Consider the following 22,018-nt stretch of genomic DNA (forward strand, 5'->3'; position numbering starts at 1 on the left):
GCCATTAACAAATATTTTATGGCTTCAATGCAAAGCTAATAAAGAGGCTAAGTATCTGCACTAGCAATTTTGCTAACTTAAATACCGTTTAAGTTGGCCATCTCATATTCTACACAGTGTGCATGAATGAAGAGCACTTGCCTGAGTGATCAGTAAAGGAATAACCCCTCCATGTAATATGAATAGCACACACACAAATGAGAAAATGGTATTTTAATAGAAAAGAAATAAATGGCTACCTATGTTGGATTTGGCTGTTATGCTCTATCCTTTGCTTTACCTTTATGTCTTTGATGGATGTTGCAGCTTCCATTAGTTCAGTTGCACCTAAGTGTCTGTTACTTAACAGCAGCCTGCCCACAGAATGAATGTCTGACCTATTTATTTTAGGAGTTATTCAATAACCTGCTCCTTTTCTGCCATTCTGCTTAACTTGAAGCAGGTCACTTTGCTTTTCTAAATGACAAAAAATGTCTTTCATTTCTGGACTAGCTTAATGAATGGCTGTACCTTTAGTTTCCTTTAGTTGTTTGTTCTTCATCAGTGCTAGTAGCTGTATTCTAACTCCTCTTCCTCCTTTTTTTTTTTTTTTTTTTTCTTTTTTCTCCTCTTGCTTTTCTTCTTGCTGTGGACATTTGCGCTTATAAAAATAAGTGCAACTTATTACTTCTTACTTAAAGAAGTTCCCTTTGTGTCATTTCAGGCATCCTTGAAAGATACCTTCACTCTCATTACTTATTCAAGGCTCTGAAGACACTTATGAAAAATAAATTATTCTGTCATCATTATTTTAGAAAAACCTTAAAAACCACTAAAAGAAATGAATTGGGAAACCATTAGGAATAACTGAGCTTCATTTAACATAGTTGTGATAGCTTCAGGACATGATTCCATAGAAAGGCTTTGGAATTCCTTGCAGATATTACTGCCAGAGTTTATTATTGTAAAAATAATGCAGTCAGCTACCGTTACTGTGTATTTAAATATTTTAGGAGCCATTTGACAGAAGTGCACACTGTGAGGTAATGCTGAATTTTCACAGTCAAGTATCAGACAAGGGAGTTGAATAGATAGCACCTTGACTAATGTGAAGGAAACAAAGCCAAAGCAAGGTAGGAAAAAGTATTTGTGTGATGGAATTTGGATCAAATGTTGAGTTTCTTGTTTGTATTATTTATATTCGTGTTTTAAAGAGTTGTGTTGAAAGCTTTATTTCAGAGATTGCAGATATAGCTAAAATGGAAAGAACATCAAATATTGAACATCAGAGTCTTGGAAGGATAATGCAAGCACCTGAGCAGATAGCATTTGAGGTTCCTGGATGAAGTTCATTACACTGAATGAGAACTGCCTTTTTAAACTGCTTGTGGCTATCTTACATTTTAGCTCATTTTCTTGAGATAACTGTGCTACCCTTGAACAGTACAAAATCAGTTCGTGGAGGTAAGAAACAACAGGCAAAATGAATATTCTTTTTACACCAAATTAGTACTCTTAACTAAGCAAGTTGAGTCTTCTGGCTGTAATAATTCTTTGTTAATTCTTTGTACTGGTTTGGCATAGCTTAGTATATTTCCAGTTTGGAAATAAAAATTAACTGAAAGCTTTAATTCTAGATCATGACATTAAATGGTTGTTTCTTTCCAAATATATATTTGGTAATAACAGAATAATGTGGAGAATTTAAAAAAAAATGTAATCTCTTTAGTAATATAATTTAGTGCTGGAAACAACCAAAATCTTATACAGTTTATTTTCCATATATGTTTGACTGATAATTTTTCCATGTGGCTTGGATATATATAACTGTGATCTAATCTGATAGAGTTTGCTGTTATTGTCTCATTTGTGTCTTATGGATCCTGAAAAATATTAGGTAACAGGAAAGAACTGACACAGAAATGAAATAGTACATGGCAGTTTTAGTTAATTTTATGCTTCCTACCATAACTGGTAGGCTATATATTGCCTACAGATATATGTTGCCATATAACCCCTACTGTAAATACTCGTGATTTAAAGTTAAAGATCTTGCATTAATCTTGAGTTAAAGTTCAAGTTGGATAAATCAGGAGACTGAAGTAAAGCTCAAGGTCCACATGCTCATGCGTGGCTCAGGGTTCCTCAGTTTGAATCTTACAGTTGCAATCCTACTTCTTGCTGTAACCATCTACACTAGTTTCTGTAGAAGATTTAGGATGAAAGAGCAGAGAATCTCAGACTGTCTGGGCTTAACTTCTGAATCCCAGTTTTGGGGGGATTGTTCAGTCTCCTCTGTTGCAGATAGAAATGCTAATAACGTATGCAGTTTACAGAATTTCTACCTTAAATATAATACTTAATGCCAAACTAATCTGATGGCTCCGTCACCAGAAAGTGTCACCATTTCAGCACACTCAGAACTGTGTTCTCTGCACAGAGTTCTGACATGAATGCTGGGCGATGAGTCCCTAGCAACTTTTATATGTGTTCTTTTGGGCTCATTATGCTGAAAAGGGCATTGAAGACTGAGAATTTTGTCCTTTTTGCTGGCTGAAACAAAGTACTACCTAGACTCCCATCATAGGTATACCATGAACCAAGAATTTCTGTATGACTGAGCATTCTGTGCAGGTGACCAGTGGTACAAAGTCCAGTTTGCAGCCTGTTACTAATGATGCCCCTCAAGGATTGATGCTGGGGCCAAAAATGTTTAGCGAGTTCAGTAACGGCATGATTGATGGACTTGTGTGAGTCCACAAACTCAGCAAGTTTGTGGACAATACAAACAGAGGAGCAGTGAATAATGTGCTGCATGGCAAGGTTGCCGTTTGGAGAGATCTCAGCAGGCTGGACAAATGGGCTGACTGGAGCCTCATGAAGTTCAACAAAGGCAACTACAGAGGTCCTTGCCTCTGGGGCAGAATAACTCTGACCACAGTACAAGCTGGAGGGCAGCTGGCAGAAGAACAGCCTTGCAGGAAAAAGACTTGTGGTCCTGATTGGCAGCAAGTTGACTGTGGGTCAGCAGTGAGCCTTTACCCTCTGTTCGGTAGTGGTGGGACCAGTGATATCTGGAGTACTATGTCCAGTTTTTGGTACACGAATACAAATCTGTACAAGATAAGTCTGGTACAAGATAAGTTCTGACAAACTGGGCTGAGTGCAGCAGAGGGCTGTCAGGAGGGGGCTCAGGGGCCTGAGCATACGGTGTATGAGGAGATGCTAAGGGAACCCAGCTTGCTCATCCTAGAGAAGAGAAGTCTGAGGGGATACTTTGTTTTTGTCTACAGATATCTAATGGGAGGGTGTGGAGATGATGGAGGTATAATGCTGAAATGAGAGGCAAAGGGAGTAAGCTGGAACATGGGAAATTCCAGCTTTCTGTAAGAAAAAAAAATTTTACTAAGAGAATACCTAAATACCAGAACTGAATCCCTGACAGGTTGTGGAGTCTCCATTCTTGGAGATTGTCAACAGGTGACTGGACGTGGCCCTGAGCAACCAGAAATAACTGGACCTGCTTTTGCAGGAGTTAGACTGGATGTCCAACGAAGATCCCTTCCAACCTTGGTGATTCTGTGACTGTAAATTAGCTGTAACTGGGTATGTCCTGCATTGCCTGCCTGAACTGAGTGCTATCCTGTTTCTCAAATTTTTATATCACTTTCAAGCCTTATAGTACCACCAAAAAAATGTGAACTGATATGATGGCATCTAGCATTGTAGGAGGAGCTGCTGAGTCTCCTGACTTCGGTATGAATAATCACCAACTGTTTCAAATGTAAGGGATCTCATTCTGCCAGAGCATAGAGCAGCAGTCATCTGCAGTACTTTAGAAAAACTTCTTTGTCACACTTATTCGCACGCAAGTCTATTTCTGTCAGTCCTTTTTGAAACCAAGTGGAACTTAGTTTCAGCTAAGAAACTAAGAGGAGCTTCCTGACATGCAGTCCTACTGTTGGAGGCAAAATAGAACCAGCAATTTAGATTTAATGGTCTATCTCTTTAAAATGCCTCCTTAGGAGAAATTCTTTCCTCCTAAAATTTGTTTAGGAATTATTTTGTGTTGTCAGACCAGTGTTTTTTCAGCTTTCAGTTTTTAAACTTACTGGGTATATTACCCAAAGGATCCAGAATGAGTTCCTTATCTTATGAATTATCAGCTGATATGTATCATCATTTAGAAAAGTACTACTGCAGATATCTCCTCAGCAAAACACAATTACAGTCCCGGCGGAACCTATGAGTTAAGATATAACCATTATAAAAACAAACCAATTTGGAAGGAAATCAAAATAAATTACTACATTGAAGAATTTTCACTGTTTTTCTGAAATTATATTCAGCAACTTTACTGCTTCTCTCTTGCAGTAATTGAGGCACATGAGTATTTGTTAGGCAATTCTGAATTTTTCAGAAATAATATGGAAATTATGTAGGATGCTATATTAGAAATACTTAAAAGGATACTTAAGGAATGCTTGTTCAAAAATTGTTAATCCTTTTTCAAAGCAACTTAAAGATGTAGTAAATTCCAAATTAGGAAAAGTGAATGATTTCTCACAAAACTTAGAGCTGGGCTATAGAAATCATTGAAATTTGATCTAGTTAAAATTTGTGAGCTTAAACAGAGATTCAGAAGTTATTTGGAGAATACATCTGAATAAATCATGGATAATATAAACAACAGTTTCTGCTCATGGGAGAGCGTTGCAAGGCAGCCTGGGATGCTGGAGGTTATTTGACTGAACAGAAGAAGAGAGAGAGATGCTGCTACCTTGACCTAGCCTTGATTCACCCTGGCAAATTACTCACAGTAACCTTCATACCAATTTAAAAGGGGGAACCTAAAGGGACTCCTTGGGCTCCCTAAAGTTAATGTGAAAACTGTTATGCAATGGGATCCAGATATGTTTCCCAGGCTCTTGCCTGTCCGACTGGTGTTAGGTGCATTGAAATGCCAAAATCTGCACATAGTTCAAGTGCATGGGTTACCCAGCTGTTCTGTTCCTCCCGTCCTTATTTGCACTGTAGGTAATGAGTGAATTGTGTAAAAATGTCATTTCACCATAAAGTCAACTGGGATGAATGACAAGTAAATGAAAAGCTAATTTCCTTACAAGCAATAACTTCATTAAGTTCCTTTATGTATTATGCCACATTGCTTAATGAGGGGGAAAAAGTAATTATTTGTAGTCTGTTTCAATCTTCTTTTCCCCTCCCTCACTAATAAATGTATGTAAAATGTATATACTCATTTATGAAATGTATGTATATATGTGTATCTGAAAAGCTCTTAAGGCACTTTTCAAACATTTTAAGAATTAAGTGTTACATTATCTGTTTATAAATCCTGTACCCTGAAGAACAAATAGATTGAATGATTTAGTGAAGGTTGTGCAGTGAGTCGAAGACAGAGCTAGGAACAACAAGGCGTGGAGACCCATGCTGTCACCAGTTGCCTGCATATGCTCTTCAGAAATGGTGTGTTATTGAAAGTTCAGACATCAGGATTTCCTTCTCGTTATGGGGATAGCTTTGAACAAATCCTCCCTTTTTCCAAAGAAAATGTTGACAGTAGAACCTTTGATCTTCAAAAAGTAATGCCCATGATAAATTTCACTTGTGAGTAATTCTACTGGACTCAGTAGGACTCACTGTGGAAACTTAAACATACTATTATGTATCTTTAAACTAAAGATACTGCACAGAGAAACTAGGTAGGTGTAGTCGCATAGTCTAGAAGTTCTTTTATATCTTTATTTTAAAAAATCATATTTCTCAAAAGATGTAGTGAAAATGCTGCCTTCTCAAAAGGTCGTATGTTACATTTTTAGATTATATTTGAAAAGTTACCTGCACTCAAGTTCAAGATTTCTTAAGGTAAAATTTATCTTGATGGTTTAATGGTGGTATAAAGCTTGTAGTAATGATGGTTCTGTAAAAGTAGAGGTATTTTTACATCCTCTGCAATACAACATGATCCGATTTCAGTGAAACAGGACTCCATGCTTTTATTGTTTATATTGTCAAACCTGTTACTGCAGTCATCCACTAATGAAATAGATTTTCTAGGTGTTGAGTTTCTTGAATACAGCTGGTTAAATTTTCAGCATAGAATTGCGCTAGGATACTTTGGTTCTTGAGTGGTCTATACATTTATAGCCTATAACTTCTTTTCTGAAGTACTTACAGTTCTATTAGCAGTGCTTTGATTCCTGCTGCTTTTTGTCCTCTTCAGCTAATGAATATCACCTTGCAATGGAGGGAGCTTGTTTCAAAAGCTGGGAGCTCTTTACTCCCCCACTGTTATGAAATTGAATTAAGATTTTTCTCATGAGTGACCTGACCTCTTTTTTTTTTTTTTTTTTTTTTTTTTTTGTTAATACATACCACAGTATTGGGGAGAGGATGAGTTGTGTGTCCTAGTGATGAAGATATTTTGTTTTATAGTTTGAATTGTAATTGTTGCTTCCATAAAAATGCTCTTGAATGTGATTTTTTTTTAATTAGATAAGTTTTTGCAGTAATTTATGCGCAAACTCTCTGACTTGCTATTTTGGATATGATCTAGCAGTCTCTTACAGCACCCAGGAGGAGTACTAAGGAAAAGCTGCCAGCAAGAGTGAAGGAACAATCTAGGTTTGTTCCAAATAAAATTCTTTTGTCTAATTTGTTCATGGCTTAAAAATACTATTTCTAGTATCAATTTCACCTTGAGTTGATGAAAATGAGAATACCAAACAATGATTTCCCACAAAAGCAGTATTGTAGTTCCATGGTATGAATGGTCAGCTATAGTTTCTCCTATGTTCCATCAAAGGTATGACAGACTATTAGCATTTCTTTGCCCTTTTGGAGGACCTTCCATTTAAATAATTACCTAGAGTTAGTTTTTCAGTCCTTATAGCTATTTCACTTGATTTGGAAATCAAAACAGTTTTGGAAGTATCTGTTCAAGTGATATTGTTCTTATTAGAATAGCAAGTAGTACATTATTATTACTTCTTCAGCTAGAACAGTACATTTGTTTGTCTGGTCATGTCTAACAGTGCTTATTTACAATTGAATGCCATATTGAGTATTTTTCTGTTTTAAATAATGCTTGGGATTGATCATGCTGAAGGTGAATAGGAACTATTAGTAAAAGCTAATAGTTTGACAACTGGAAAATATGGAATGTGGTGATAAAACCAGCTGGGAGGTTGCTAAGTGACTATGGTTTATTACATGCTACAGGATTTTTGTAGGATTCAGCATAGTATTTGTTGAATTTGAAAAACAATACAATAGATCACAACATCTCCTTAGGGAGAAGAAGTATCATTTGAGACCAGTACAGTTGGTGTACAGTACCTCTGTTTTATGACAGCTACATGTATATCTACATATGTGGCATGAAAAGAGCAGGGTTTTTTCTTTCTATTCTTGCGATTTTTGTAGTGCAAGTCCCTTTCTAATTTGTTTTTGTAGTGCAAGTGTCAATGAATTTTGCATGTTGGGGGAATAAACAATATTTTTGTTTACTTGGAAGAAGGATTTCAAAACCTTTAAAACAGTTTTTCATCTTACAGTGTAGTATTTCTATATAAATGTTTCCTGTCTCATCTTATTCTCTCATAATATTACTGTATACTGAGTTATTCTCTCATGCTTTTCCCAACTATTGTGTCCAAGTATTTCATAGGATGTCTGCGCATACTCCTTTTCTATTTAACCACACACTATGTATAAAGAGAAGTAGCTTAGATTAGACTGTGACATGCCAACTCAGTTATTAGTGTTCCATGTAAAATGAGTCACTATTATTAGTGCTTAAATCTTGTTTAAATCAAAGATACTCCCTTGTGGCTTGAACCGAAATTACTGTGTAAGAGAAATTGCAGAACTTTGAAATGCACAGCCCCAACACAAGGTCTCAGTTATAAAATATAAGATGTTAGTGGACTAAGTTTTCTAGTCTACCTTGTCAAAAGTATCTTGGATATCCATGTCCTGTGCCATTTTTTAACTGGGAAATGGGAAGGGCAGCAGGGATTAAGAGGAAGCGCACAGCAGTGGCAAGCGTGGTTGGTGTCCTGGTAGGTGTCTCTGATGGTCCCTTAGGAGTACCTTCAGGCACTCTGAATGAGCGGACCTTAAAGAAAGAGTTCTGCAGGGTTCATTTTCTAGATTTTGCTCAGCTTGTATCAGCTAGACACAGTGAACCAATTCCTGCACTGGCTGTCTTGTCTTTCTTGGGTGTGGTTATCTGAAGCACACTTGGGCACGCTGTTGCCTTAGAGACCTTGACCGACATACTTGAGCTGACATTCTTCAGGCTCCGCTGGGTGAGAGGCCACATCTTCTCACTGAAGAGGCCTTGGCTGTGGAATTTATTTCCTATGTTTCAAGTGAACCCAAGTCCACTGACTTCGAGGGCATGGCAGAAAGATTATTTCCCTCTGCTTGAGGGGTTGTAGGAAGTTGAAGTTTGTTTGCATTATGACTGAAAGCTTGTTATTTGACACTTTTTTCATAATGCAATAGATTCTCTTTGTCAGCCAAGTTTTTGTATCTAAATGAGACTTTGTTGCACATGTTTACATCTTTTTGCACTTTTCAGTTTCACAAAAGCAAAGTACTGGCATCCCTTTAAGGAAACTGGGATTTGTGCTTGATTAATCCTATCGGGAGGACTGGTCCCTCCCAGAGGAGACCCAGGGCCATGCCATATTAGTGAATGCTCCACCACAGTCCCTCCCCATAAAGGAAGGGGAAGAAAAAAGTTACTGTTTTAATATGAACCTCTCAACCTTTATTTGGGTCAAAAGGACAAACCAAATGGCTATACAAACATGCATACACGTAGCAGAGATTTAATGGTCCCTGCGCGGGCCTCTTGGCCTTATGTGTCCCCGTAGCTACTATTACCATGTATGTACAAAGCTGGTTGGTGCAGGATGGGTGAAATAGCAGGTAGCCCAGGTTGCAGTGCACCTGCCTAGTGTTTTGCATCATGAAACTGCCTATATGGACCACATGCTGCTGAGTGCAGGTATAGGGCCAGATGAGGGGGCTTGAAGGGGGCTTTTGGAGGCAGGGGACAGTGCTGGTGGCCTCCATGGGGCATGAGAGCACAGGCCTGGTCTTGGGAGAAGGAGCAGGAGAGAGGCGAGATATGAAAGGGTTCAGGCACAGGCTTGCAGTTCGCTGATGCTGTCCCCTTCCCCAGGCCTCCTTAGGTCGGTGCGTCCCGTGGGGGCAGTAGCACCGCCTGACGCGTTTGGATTGTGTTTTACCTTCCAGTTGCCTGGATTGCGGATCATCATACACAATGCAAAGCTATTTTGGAAAGTGGACTTTAGAAAACAGCTTTTTCTTAGGAGAGGAGAAATGCCTCTAGGAAATGCTTATAAAAGAAAAAGGAGAGTAATAAAAAAGTAAAACTTTACATGGAATTTGCTTTTGGAGAATAGCTTCACTAAAATAATGTGCTCATTTTCCAAATGTTTCATCAGAATAAAATATTTGAAATGTGAGATTCTTAGCACATGCCTGGAAACTGATAATTAGTTGAACCAGCTGCTTAGTCACAATGTGTAGCAATATTTGTTTTAGCACTGTGATTCACAAGCACATCAGAAAAAAATGAGGCAAGTGAAAATGCTGAGGGCAATAAACAGAATGGGAGAAAATTAATCATAGTGGGTGCATGGTGGTGGTTTCTTTCAAAAATCCAAATTATACTTAATCTTTTGTTAAAATTAGAGATTTATATCAAATAAGTAAAAAAATGAGTTTATAATGTGGTTTAAAACACTGCTACATCTGAGAGATATAATACATACAAAACCAAAGACATGAATAGTATCTTCATGTGTTTACCCACCAAACCTTCATTTCTGTAAGTTCATGTCTCTGTTTTTCCTACAAAATTTCTCTCTGTCTCTAATTACAAACATCATTCTGTAAACAGGTGACTGTGCTTGAGGGAAAAGAGATACCAAACTACAGAGTGATGGGATTTCAGGCACACTTCATATATTTCATGTCCATTCAGTTCCTTTCTAAAGAAGTAATATAGCAAATTCTTCAGTGGATTTAAGACTCAAGAATAAGAGCCACAGTTTGATGATATATTGATTACTTTTCATCCTCTGTAGTTAAGTCTCGTTTGTATTTATTGAACAATGTAACCAAAATCTTCCTTCCTTCTATCCCCATTCTCACACCAAATGCCCGTGGTGGGAAAGAATGTTGAAAGTCATATCAAAAGCTTAACAAGTGATTCATTATTATAAAAATAATGTCATTTAAGTTTGCCAGTGCTGTTGTTCATTGTATGCACACAACTGGTCTTCAGTGAAAATCAAATCCTTTTTGTAAGAGCCAGGTGAGTTCTTGGATATCAGTAAATGTACTTAAAAACAGGGATTCTCCCTATGAAACCTACCAACCAGCTGAATGAAACATAGATAATATGTAGTAATTCCAGGGGAGTTTTTTGTTTTTGTTTTTCTTTGTTCTTTTTTAAAGGAAAAAAAAAAAGCATGGACCTTATCTGAATGCTAGAATATGCTAAAGCCATGATGATTTCTGCGCAGAAAAAAAAATTATTTCCAGATTTTAACTATAACTAATACTTACTCTATTTCTGTACTTACTCTAAGTGAGATGAGGTTTCTGAAGTATTTTTTTTTTTTTTCAAATCTGGCTAGGCAGAACAGTCCAAATACAATATTTGTATTTAATGTCATTGCAGTATGCTTCAAAGATGATCTCTCTTTAACACAACATATGATGAAATGATGTGATATGGAGTGGAATTTAATGTGTTAGTCTTCCTATGCTCAACAAACTTCAGTTCTTAGGACTTTGCTTTTCCTAGACTGATCCAAGTTCTGCTCATCCTTAGGAGATAAGATCAATAAAAACAGAATAAATCTATTGTATTTACATTTTCTAGTTTAGATATTCATAATTTTAAAACAATTTTCCTACAGATGCCATTAAGTATTGAAACAATTTGCACTGTTTCATTATGTCACTTACTTAAATATGTTCCTAGGATTGTAATGCAGAGTTGCTAGCTTAGGATAATATTTTCTATGTCGCATATATTATGATTTTTAGTCTGAGAAGCAGAAGGAGGATCTTGCAAGATGTGGAGTTTCTCACTTGATGACCACATACTATGTAGGTATCAGACCATTGCTAATTTTTGTCATCAGCATAGGTTTCCATTTGCTTTCGGATGTGTAGGGATGAGCAGGAGGGGCAACTGCAGCCCAGGGAAGTGGCGGTGCCGCCCCTGGGAACGGCACTGCTGCGGCAGGGCCAGCGCTAAACCACTGTCAGCAGCACCGGGGAGTACAGGGGTAGTGGAGGATCCTCGGTCCCCACTATAGCCTGAGCCTAGGCAAAGCCCTTTACATCCCTTTTAAACCAAATTCTTCATTATCATATTGTGTACCCAGGAAGTCTGTCTTGTTTCAAAAGACATCCTGCATTTTAGTCTCAGGGTTGCAGAAGTTCACACACAGGGCTGGAAGGGTGCTCCCAGATTTAAGGCCTTATGTTAATGATCAGTCCCAAATTGCTGTTGCCACCTGTCTGCTCTGCTGACCAGCTCTTGGTAAGGAACGACGTTGCCGCACAAGTGCATTGAGTCACACCGTAGCATGATACCAAATGCATTAGATAAGATCCCAAATCTGAGCTGCTCTGTTCTTCCTCATGTCTGTTGACAGTAGGCCATCAAATTTTACCAATTTTGTTTGCACTGATGCTCATTGATGAATTTTTACAAAGACCTTGCAAAACTCACGAAATCTTATTTACATAATGGTATTTAAACTTTTCTCTATCAATTATCTTCTGTTTATCCATGAGTGAGTGCTGTGCACTGTCTTTTGCTTTTAGGCTTTGTGAATTTATGATTTGCCCCAGTACATACATACTGCATATTAATTTACGATAGGAAATGCTAACAGCAAGACAAGATAATCTTGTATATTATTTTAATTTTTTTTTTACAAAAGTAAAAGGAAGTACATTCTCTAAGTCTCAAATCTATGAGTTAAGATTATGAAGACCTTTTTCTTTTATTTTGTTTGGTTTTATGCAAGCAGTATCTCTTATTCTAAAATAGAATTTTGTGTATGTATTGTGATGGTTAGGGACAGGCCAGATGTAGTTTCACCTGGTTTTCTACTGCATAGTGGTTGCAAGGGGAGAACATTTTTTTGAATGAGTGTAATTTTTCTGCAGTAAGGGAATGAAGGTGGGTGGGGGGGTTTGTCTGTTTTTTGAGATATATCCCTTAAAATATTTCATTTTGCTTTTTTTTTTTTTTTTTTTTTTATGTTTTCCATTTCTGTTTTTTGAGGGAGTAGGACAGGGCTGGTGAAGCTTTTCTTATGGCATATCTGACAGCCATTGACAGTAAAGAAGTATGGTTTTATAGCATCTCCCAGTTTTTATAGCAGCCACTGCAAAGTAACTATGTTGTTGGGCTTTGGTCTAGTGGAGCAGTTTTTACCTGTCCCTTGCTTTCTCAGTCTTTTTACTGGCTGGGAAGCCTGACAAGCACCTTGGCCAAGGGGCGTTTACAATCTTCTAGTGAAGCGTGGATATTTATCAAGGTTATAATTTTTTTGCATTGTAGCCAAACGTCATTTTGTTGATGTATTTCTTGAATGTGCGCTTGTTTAATAAAGAAGTAACCATGTACTTCAGGAAATGGTAATCTTTATCTCCTGCTATGATGGGGAAATGGAAATGAAGCAGAGAATTTTGTGATTAGTATTTTACAGAGACTGCTCTGCATTTACTGTAATTGCATGTTTTTAGTCAGTGCAATTATCGTGTTCTATTTACCAGATTCTTTCCTGACTTCTTGTAGGATTCTGAGTAACAACAAGATCTTATGGTTAAAGAATGCCTCTTTCTTTGGACTGAGATCCCTGGAGAGACTGTGAGTAACTGATCACTCTTTTCATTTTTCACTAAAAAGCCTTTGTATTTTAAATGTGAAAACAAACATCAGATAATAAAGTTGAGATGTTCTGAACTGTATTGCAGAGTAGAGTTTCTAGGCAGTCATCAAGTTAAGAGACAGTAAAAATGAGTGAACAGGGATGGACGTGGAAAGTACAGGAAAGCACTACCATCAATTTGGAACTAAAATAAACATTGAGTCAAAGACTTGTACTACACTGTGTACACTATCAAAGTGAAGACTGGTATATGTAATAGTAACACTAATGTACCTGACATATAGTTTGGGTTATTTAACTCGTTGGTCTCCAATACTTCCATTTTTACTAATATTCTAGACAAAGAAATTGGACAGATTTTTTCAGCGGAGTGGACTATGACACTGATAAAGCTGTGTGATTGTGTGTTTGTAGCCAAAAGTTGTGGGGGTGGGAAGGATTCCATATAGTCTGCTCAGGAGCAAGGAACGAGTTAGGAAGAAAACTGAAAAATTCAGGGGACTAAATGAGCAGCAACAGCTATACTTTAAACACTGTTTTCTGTATATATGGGTCATTCATTTAAAATATTTATGTGAGCAAGTCTAAAAGGCTCTCCTGTTTTTTCCTCTTTTTTAAATCTGTGCCAACTTGCTTTGCCAGAATATCTACACTGGTAATTATATTGTGTCCATCTTAAGATATATCCTACAGATTACGATAAATTATTTTAATATTCCCTCTTAAGAATAACTTTATATAATAAAGTTACTGACATAAAGTATTTGCTGCATTCACGAATGCAGCAATGAATTTTATGATGTATGAGTGCATATGTAAAAAAGTTTCATGTATTAAAATCAATTTTAGCTAGTATTTGACCATATATGCACATAGCATTTGTGCATGCTGTTTATACTTGTGTATTAAGGCAGGTGAGTATGGGATACTGAGGTATATGACTAGCCCACTTGTAACTTAGGAATATACTGATTTATAAGGTACTGATCTTAAACATCTTCGGGGTTAAGATAAAGCTAACTGTTTCTGACCAGTTTGTGTGAATGAATGTTAACTCTTTTCTGCATATAGTTCCAGATATAACAAATACTACTTTTAATGTTGGCAATATTAAATCCCATGGAATGAAATTTAGAGTAGCTGTGATGTATATTATTTACTGTCTGTTTAAGGTTTAACAATGATGTGAGATTTCTATGTTTACAAATGTTTTAGACAAAAACAATTTAGTGTAATGGATAAACTATGAAATCATTGAAAGAAAAAATAAATTAAAATCTAATTCATACTGAATTAAATTTGAAGAAGCAGTATTTTGGGGTATGATAGTGACTGACACTGAGTGTGTACTTTTTAAACTTTTTTAGTCATCTAGTTAGAGAAATACTTCAGCCTGATGAGACACTGCAAACAGCACTGAGAACAGAAATTAAAAAATGTTTGTGTATCCTCTAGTAGCATCGCTATCTGAATATCATTTTATTGTATTCATTTCCCCAATATCACAGAGGAAATAATAATAACACATTTTGTATACAATAAGTGATATTTGGTCATGATGTTATTACAAAATCCATAAATGGTCCTTGAAGTGAAGACTAGAATCAGGTGGCGATATTCTTATTAGACTCAGATTCTCTATTTCTTGTTCTCTGGCCCTATGCATTCCTCTCCCATATGTACAAAGGCCCCGTTTCAGCTGGAGAGGTGAGAATATCTGCAGTATTTTTCTAAGAGGTGGAAGCAATGAATGTGAACTTTCTGGGGGAGTGCTCTAGCCTTTGCAGTGGTTTGGGAAACATTTGCCTCTTGTGAAACACAAGCCACATCAGAGCGGTACTTCAGGTGCTCAGAGTGGGGAACGGTGACAACAACTGCAGTAGGTGTTCCCTTGTTCATCAAAATTACACCAAAATCAGTTTTTATTTCTTGCCTGAAAAAAGGAGAGGGAGAGCATCTTATGAAGTGCAGCAGAAGAAAAATACAGCTTCCTTTAAAATAATACTAGGTTTACAAGATCACATGCTGAGAACACAGGCATACTGGAATAAAGGGTCACTAATTTCATTTAGTATTGCAATCCTTGTGGTCCTTATCAGGACAAAAAATTACTAATATGAATACCTTAGAGACAAGAACCTGCATGTCTGTAATTCTCTTGTGGTCACCTAAATTGTAAGTCGGAAGAGCCATGGCTCATATTACAGTGAAGTCATTCAATGTCAAAATTGAAGACTACAGAGAGAAAGTAAATTCTCAGGTGGAACAGCGTATCTTGTGTATTCTGGCTATTTCCTATCCTGGAGTGCTCAGAAGTTTTTTGAGCAGAGGACTGTTTGAAGCCATACCCAAATAAACTAGCAATAACTTTCCCCTTATTATTTTGTTTTCCAGTACATGCCGCAACAGGGATTGGATTACAGAAGGGTCAGTGTTCCAAAGATCTAGTGATTTCTCAACAGTATGTTACACAAGTGAGATGGCTCATTGAGCCCTTGTCTCTAACAGAAACTCCTCATTTTCTGCAACTTTAATCAAGCAAAACAAAAAACATAAACCAAGAAACTGTCCATCCTAAGTGTAGGCTAGATTCTATTTATTTAAACCTTAAGACCATGTAGTAAGTCTCCTATATTATGCATCAAAGAAATGTTTTTAAAATACAGTTGGGTGCTGGTTTGTAATTGTTTCTGCAGACTTCTCATAAAGTTGCATTTTTCAATCATAGTATTACAAGTTTTCTATTTGAGATTATTTTAAATTGTGATATGGCTGTAAAAGGAATTATGATATTAGGTTTTCAGTTGATACCTCCATCTAGCCAGGAAAAAACAGATTTAAAGGTGTAATTATTTGACTTAGTAATAAAAAAGATAATCATATCTTTACTAGTTTATTATTAAAACTGAAATAATTAATAAGGCTTGTAATGAAAAACTACGTAAGTAAAAGTGATGAGAATATGTTAATGAAATAATAGTATTTCTGGTAGATGTTTTTATAAAAGTACTTTAAAAAACAACATCTCACAACAAGTGATCTTCCATACTTTATGTGCATATGTGAACAGTGACTAAGCAGGATGTTCTGCAGGGATGGCGCGCTGTGCACTCTGAGTTCTGTGAAACACAATTACTGCCTTGCACCACTTCAGAAAGTGTAAAGAGCTTTATGGATTTTAATCAGAAGAAATCTACAGACAGTAAATCCTACAGGTCAGAGTCTACACTTTGAAAGTACTTCTGTGGTATGCTCTGTAGAGATGACTTAATGTTCTGGAGGTTCAGAAGTCAGTTTGGCTTTGAAGCCTAGGGCAAACTCTTGAGATCTTGTGTTAGTCTGGATTCCAGTTCCTTCCCTGTCTGAATTTCATGTCTTGAGAGACACTGGTCTGCACAAGAGAGCATCACGTATCCTAGACAAATAGGTCTTTTATATGCTTTGGGTGCCATTAAAAGAAAAGGTGGGGAAGGGGGCAAAATGGGATTCTTTAAGCTATTAAACAGTGAGGTAGTTCTCTGAAGTAAGTTGCAGCAGTGCAGAAGTCTAGTTAATACAGCAGTTTGGAGGATCTGAATAACTGAAAGAGTCTATATAATTATATAGTATAATTATACTATAAATTGAAACTATATATTAAATAGAAAAATCTATTTTTTTTTAACTTGCGGGTGGTGGCAATAACCACTGCTATTACCCACTTAATCATAGGCTAGTACAGATTACCACGTTATTAGTAGACACATGCATGGTAGCATATGGCGTGGACCCCACTCGAAAGACCTTACAGTCTCAGAACAGGGTACAGGAAACGAATATTACTAGTAATGGTTGCTGTAAATCCCTTTATGTTTGAGAATACTGGGCCTCTGATTGTCTCTTCTGGGATAACCCACAAGATGCTTCTGGGGACAAGGACTGAAGCTGTTGGACCAAGTGCTCGAGATGTGCTGCACCCAAAACCAAAATGTAGATTAGGTGATTAAATGCTACTAAGGCTGTTGCCTGAACCTGATATCAGCTGGCACAAACCAGTGTTTATCTGAACTATTTACCATTCTACCAACCCTCCAAAACAGTGACTGCATCCCAGTTGCTTGGATGGCCCCTGTCCTGTGCTCACTCCCCCTGTTATCCTTAGTTGTGGGAGTTTTGTTGCATTTTTTACTTTGCTGGTTACTTCAGCACTTTCTGAATTGGAGGTGTTAAGTCTCAGTTGTCTCTCTCTTTCTTTCCCCGCACCCTTTCTCTGTTTTGTAAACTCAGATGTGCATTTTCCTGAAGTTTATAGGAGTGCAATTACCTCTGAGACTGCTGTTCCTCTGTCCTGACTGTGTTCTACAGGTTCAGAAGTTATTTGGAGGGAACTAGCAAATAGGAATTCAGAAATGTACACAAACAGACCATGACTGCATAAGCAATGTTTCCCTGGGAAATCAGGATGAGAGATCACTAAGCAAGATTACACTTTCTTCACAGTTGACTCAGAACAAAAGCATGCAAGGCACTAAAAGTTTAACAGAGTTTTACAGAATTTCACTGCTGCTCTTTTTCCCATCACAAATTCCTGGATACATTTCTAGACAGAATACTATTGAAGCATTTGTAAGAATTTAGCATTGCATTTAATTTTGATTTTCTTTTTAACTTTAGTCTCACTACACTAGCTCTCACTCATATCGTATGTACCTTTATTAAGTGCTCTTGTATTGTAAGGATAGCAGTTATGAGGTGATCTTCATGTTGTCCTTCTTATTAGAGAAGATTGCATAAAACCTACTTTCAGTAGGTTTCAGTATAATGAGATTCTGCAACTTTGTATTGTACTGTGCAATCAAAGTAATAACACGTTAACTAGAGGGAATGAAAGGGCAGGAAAGGCAAGCACAACTGATATAAAGATCCAGTATTTAGCAACTCTTTAGAAAAACTCAAGTAATGAAAGGAAAAAATACAGGAGTTTTACATTTCAGGATACTGAGGTGCTACTTGTAATGTGCAAATTAAGTGTGTACATGTACATACACACACGGAGAAAAAGGCAGATGGAACTTGGAGGTACTGTGAAGGACTGTGAAGGGCTGGAAATATGTTTAAAGGTATGCTTAAAGAATTTAAATTTCAACATGTATATAGGACATCTTTAAGAAAGTTAGAAACTTCAGATGCACTGCCTAAATTAAATGTAGAATAACTTGTTCTTTTTTGGAGATTGTTTGAGACTAGGTAAGTGCAAGTCATTACAAACTCATTAAAACATTTCAGAATGAGATCCCGGATCTAATTGTGCAACAGGATATTTTTCTGAAGACCTTGCACCTAAAGAACTGGCCTGACTACATGCTTACACTGTTAACATAGATTAGTCTTGGAGGCCTAAAATAACCGTGCTAATTCACCTCCAACTGCCATCTAGCCGTGTTTATAGAGATACTGTAATGTTACTCAGGGACAGGGCAATTATAAAACCTGTTTCTTAGCGTGGTCTGCTGTGTAAGCAGTCATGGTGTATGTGAAATTATGAAATGTGTACGGCAGCAGAGAGATCAGAAAGAGAAGAAAACTGTTATCCAGAAGACAGTCATTTGTCACCTAAAATTAGGATAGCCTTATGTGAGATGGCTAAAGCTTATCCTGAGGCCTGGAGAGAACCATGGTCTACCAGGAAAATTAGTAGTAAGCTAGTAAATTTGGCTGTGTACTTAATACACAGAAGCTGTGTAGCTGTCTCATTTTTCAGTTATCATGGGTGCCATGGTCAGCCACTGAAAGATACTTAAAAAAAAAAAAAAAAAAAAAAATCTGGATTGGCACTGTATCCTTGGGCTTGCCCCAAGTCCTTTATCTGCTTTGGGGCTCCATCAGCATCCACCATCGCTGGCCTTCCTGCGCAGCGGTGGTGATCTGGGCACTCCTGTCTGCCTCCCTTTGGTGCTTTGCGCTCTGCCTTTGTGGTGATCTTGGTCCTTTTATTGAATAGCACTAATGTCACTCTTGTTCTGATACAGTCAGAATATAGAGACAGTCACTCATTGGAATATGTTCTTTAAATATCAAGCTTCACACATTTGTCAATGAAGGTTGTAACACTTATATGAATTGATGCTAACTAATTAAATGCATGTCAGGAAAAAAGGTATTTTTTCCATAAAATAATTTTCATGCCTTACAATTTTAATGGCATAGATTGGTAAGAGTGGTATGAGTTTTTTATCAGATGGAAAGGAGATATCACAATTATTCTTGTAATACCAGTGTATCTTCAGTTCCTCACTGAGTTTTAGGAGTTTTATCTTCAATGTCAGTTCTTCATTAGCATTTAAAATGTTTGAATTATATCTTGTGAATCATGCAAAAATACAAATATAAATCTATTTTTTTTTACAAATAAAAGGCAATAATATTGTATAAGAACTTTCCACTATCACCATACTTAACTATCTTTGTCTCATTCACAGTGTATAAATTTCTGAATTTCTGTTAAAGATGGAGAACTTCATAATATTTTTTCAGTGACAGATTTTTGTCATCTGATTTGGGAGGATGCAGCACTGCAGACATTGCTTCAGTTAAAATATAGCTCTTAGCTAATGTATCTTAAAGGTAATTAATCCTTTCTAATCATAAAGATGTTTTTGTAAATAGGAGTTTTTATGAATACTGTAGCAAATGTATAATTGTATATGTAGAGAGGGAAAGCATTTATAAATATGTGAGGTAATATGTTACACATTGAGATAAAACAACATCTTTTGAAAGAATGGCATTTATTTGAGGCAACTGATTGGAAATTGAAGGACTTGACTCTTTTTCATTTTGCTGTAAGTTCTGAGCTAATTTGTTTCAGATCACTTAACCTCTCTCTATCTCTTTGTGTCTTTCACCTACAAAATAAGATCCCAAATCCAGTAATACTGGAGGATCTCGAAGCGGCTCTAGAGAGACAGCGTAGGAAAAAGTAGAGCGGTGGTTATATAATATCAATTACTTTACATTCCTACCTTGTATACGTTGGGTCATTTATTTGCGACACGCTGCTTCCAGCCTGCCTGGCGCGCTGCCCTGACGGGCACGGCTGCCCGAGCGCAGAGAGGGGGCACCGGCGCTCCGCGGACGCGCTCCCTGCGGTTCTGCCCCTCACGAAACGCAGAGGCTGGTGGTCAGCGCAAGCTTAGGGTTTTGGTCGGCAGCAGCTGCAGGGCAGGTCGCGCAGCTGCAAAGGAGCTGTGATACGGCGGTAACTTTTGTGCAATCCCGTAGAGACCGTCCGGGAACAGCGCAGGCTGAGCCGCGCCGCGTGGGGATGGATGTGGCGCACGGGGACGGCGACGATGTTCCACCTGTCACCTCTGGTGGTGACACTTGCCTTGACGAGGCTGGGCCGCTGCCAGCACGTCCCCGTAACGGAGAGTGCTGTGACAAACGCTGCGGGGAAGTGTGACTGTGGTCACCCTCTGACCAGCCTCTTGGGGTGTGTGTGTGTGTGTGTGTGTGTGTGCGCGCGCACATTGTGCTTTTTGGTTTTTTGTCTAAATTTTAGTCCGGAGGCAAATCTGATCTGTTCTTCCAGTAAAATAACCTGGCCTAATCAAAATTCAGGTAAGGTGGCTCATATATAAACCCTTTGTATTAACATACTGTCTAAAAATTAGAATCCTCTTGGAAACTATTTTTTTTTTTTTTGAGTGCATGGAAGTCAACTGCAGCGTTCCTATTGGATGTATTTATCTTTGCATGGACAGTAACTCAGAAATATCCCAAGCAAGACTTAATACATTACAACAATTTCTTCTGACCCAGAGCTAGGCATACAAGTTTGAAGAATTCATGCACCCCTTTTGCCATTGCTAGCACTACCATCGAGGTTTGCATGTGTCTTTTCTGGGTACAAAAATGAAAGTACAAAATGAGAGAGGTCTATGGATGGCTTCACTGTTGTATCTTGATGAAAAATACCTGCCTGGTGTGTGTATGTGTGTGGGGAGGAGGGAACGGCAAAACCAGACCTGAAGAAGCCTTAGAAAAAGTAATGACATGGAAAACTGGACTCGGGAGAAGCACTGTTGATGCTTCTGTAGCAGTAAAGGAGCACATGATAAACTGCATTTCAGAGTAAGCACTGGTTGGCTTTTGGCAATGTTTTAACAACTTGCTCATGAGAACGGGGTTGCTTAATTTGCAGTTGTTGCGCAGAAATTTCGAGAAATCAGAGAGAGAACCAGAGGCAGCAGCAATGCCACAAGTAAAAGTGGGCAACGCTTCCTTAAAATAGGAGAAAGTTATTTTTATGGTTCTTTCTGCATCTCACATTTACATCCTGTGACTTAACAGTGAGGTGCTTATTTAGTAACTCAGCAGTTAAGTACGTATTTCTTTTTTGGGGGGGAAAAAACCGCAAACCCTCAGAATTAGAGTAACTAATGTGTCCCAGTGTGCAATACCAAAGAGAAATTTAGCATTTAATTAGGAATTATAAAACTATTGTTATTCTTGGTATGACTGTCAGAAACAGAAGACTTAGAAATTAAAAGGAAAATGGCTTTACCCTCTTTCTAATAAGCATAGATACTGTAAGTCTTACCAGCATGAAGCAACTGTCAAAGCACTTGTAATGTAATCTGACAGAAAGATAATGATTTTTTTTTCCTCTAGTCATTTGCTATTTTCCAGCACAAAGTCACAATGCCGACTACGAGACATCATGTACTTTGCTTTTTAGAGGATAAGAGAACAGGAAAAAATAACCAATGTGTCTACTTGTGTAGAACTTCTACGTGACAGCGTTAAACAAAGCAGTATTTCTAAAAAGAGAGGAGGCTACTTTGGGGATCTAACAGTATAGGCTAGAACTTAGCAGTCATTAACTCTGAAAAATATTAAGATCGATCTCGTAGCTATAGTCCCAGAGCCCGGGACCAAGTGTGATCCTCGTAACTTCTTTCTATTTTAAGCCTGTGTGGAAACACCACGGACTTTGCCCATGTCTCTGCTTTTAATTCCATGCTTTGCAACAAGTCTTGCGCTTGCCAGCGCCGCGCTCCCGCCCGGGCGCTGCG

The 22,018-nt window shown here is 37.7% G+C and overlaps 1 protein-coding gene across 1 annotated transcript in view; it reads left to right on the forward strand.

Moving 5' to 3' along the window:
• Positions 1–22,018, forward strand: part of LOC134142530 (adhesion G protein-coupled receptor A3-like) — a 272,865-nt gene that overhangs the window by 27,554 nt on the left and 223,293 nt on the right. Inside the window, exon 2 of the mRNA XM_062579679.1 lies at positions 12,869–12,940. Within this exon, the coding sequence (XP_062435663.1) occupies positions 12,869–12,940 (72 nt within the window). The remainder of the gene's footprint in view (positions 1–12,868; positions 12,941–22,018) is intronic.

Source organism: Rhea pennata, chromosome 7 (assembly GCF_028389875.1).
Source record: "Rhea pennata isolate bPtePen1 chromosome 7, bPtePen1.pri, whole genome shotgun sequence".
Classification (NCBI taxonomy): domain Eukaryota; kingdom Metazoa; phylum Chordata; class Aves; order Rheiformes; family Rheidae; genus Rhea; species Rhea pennata.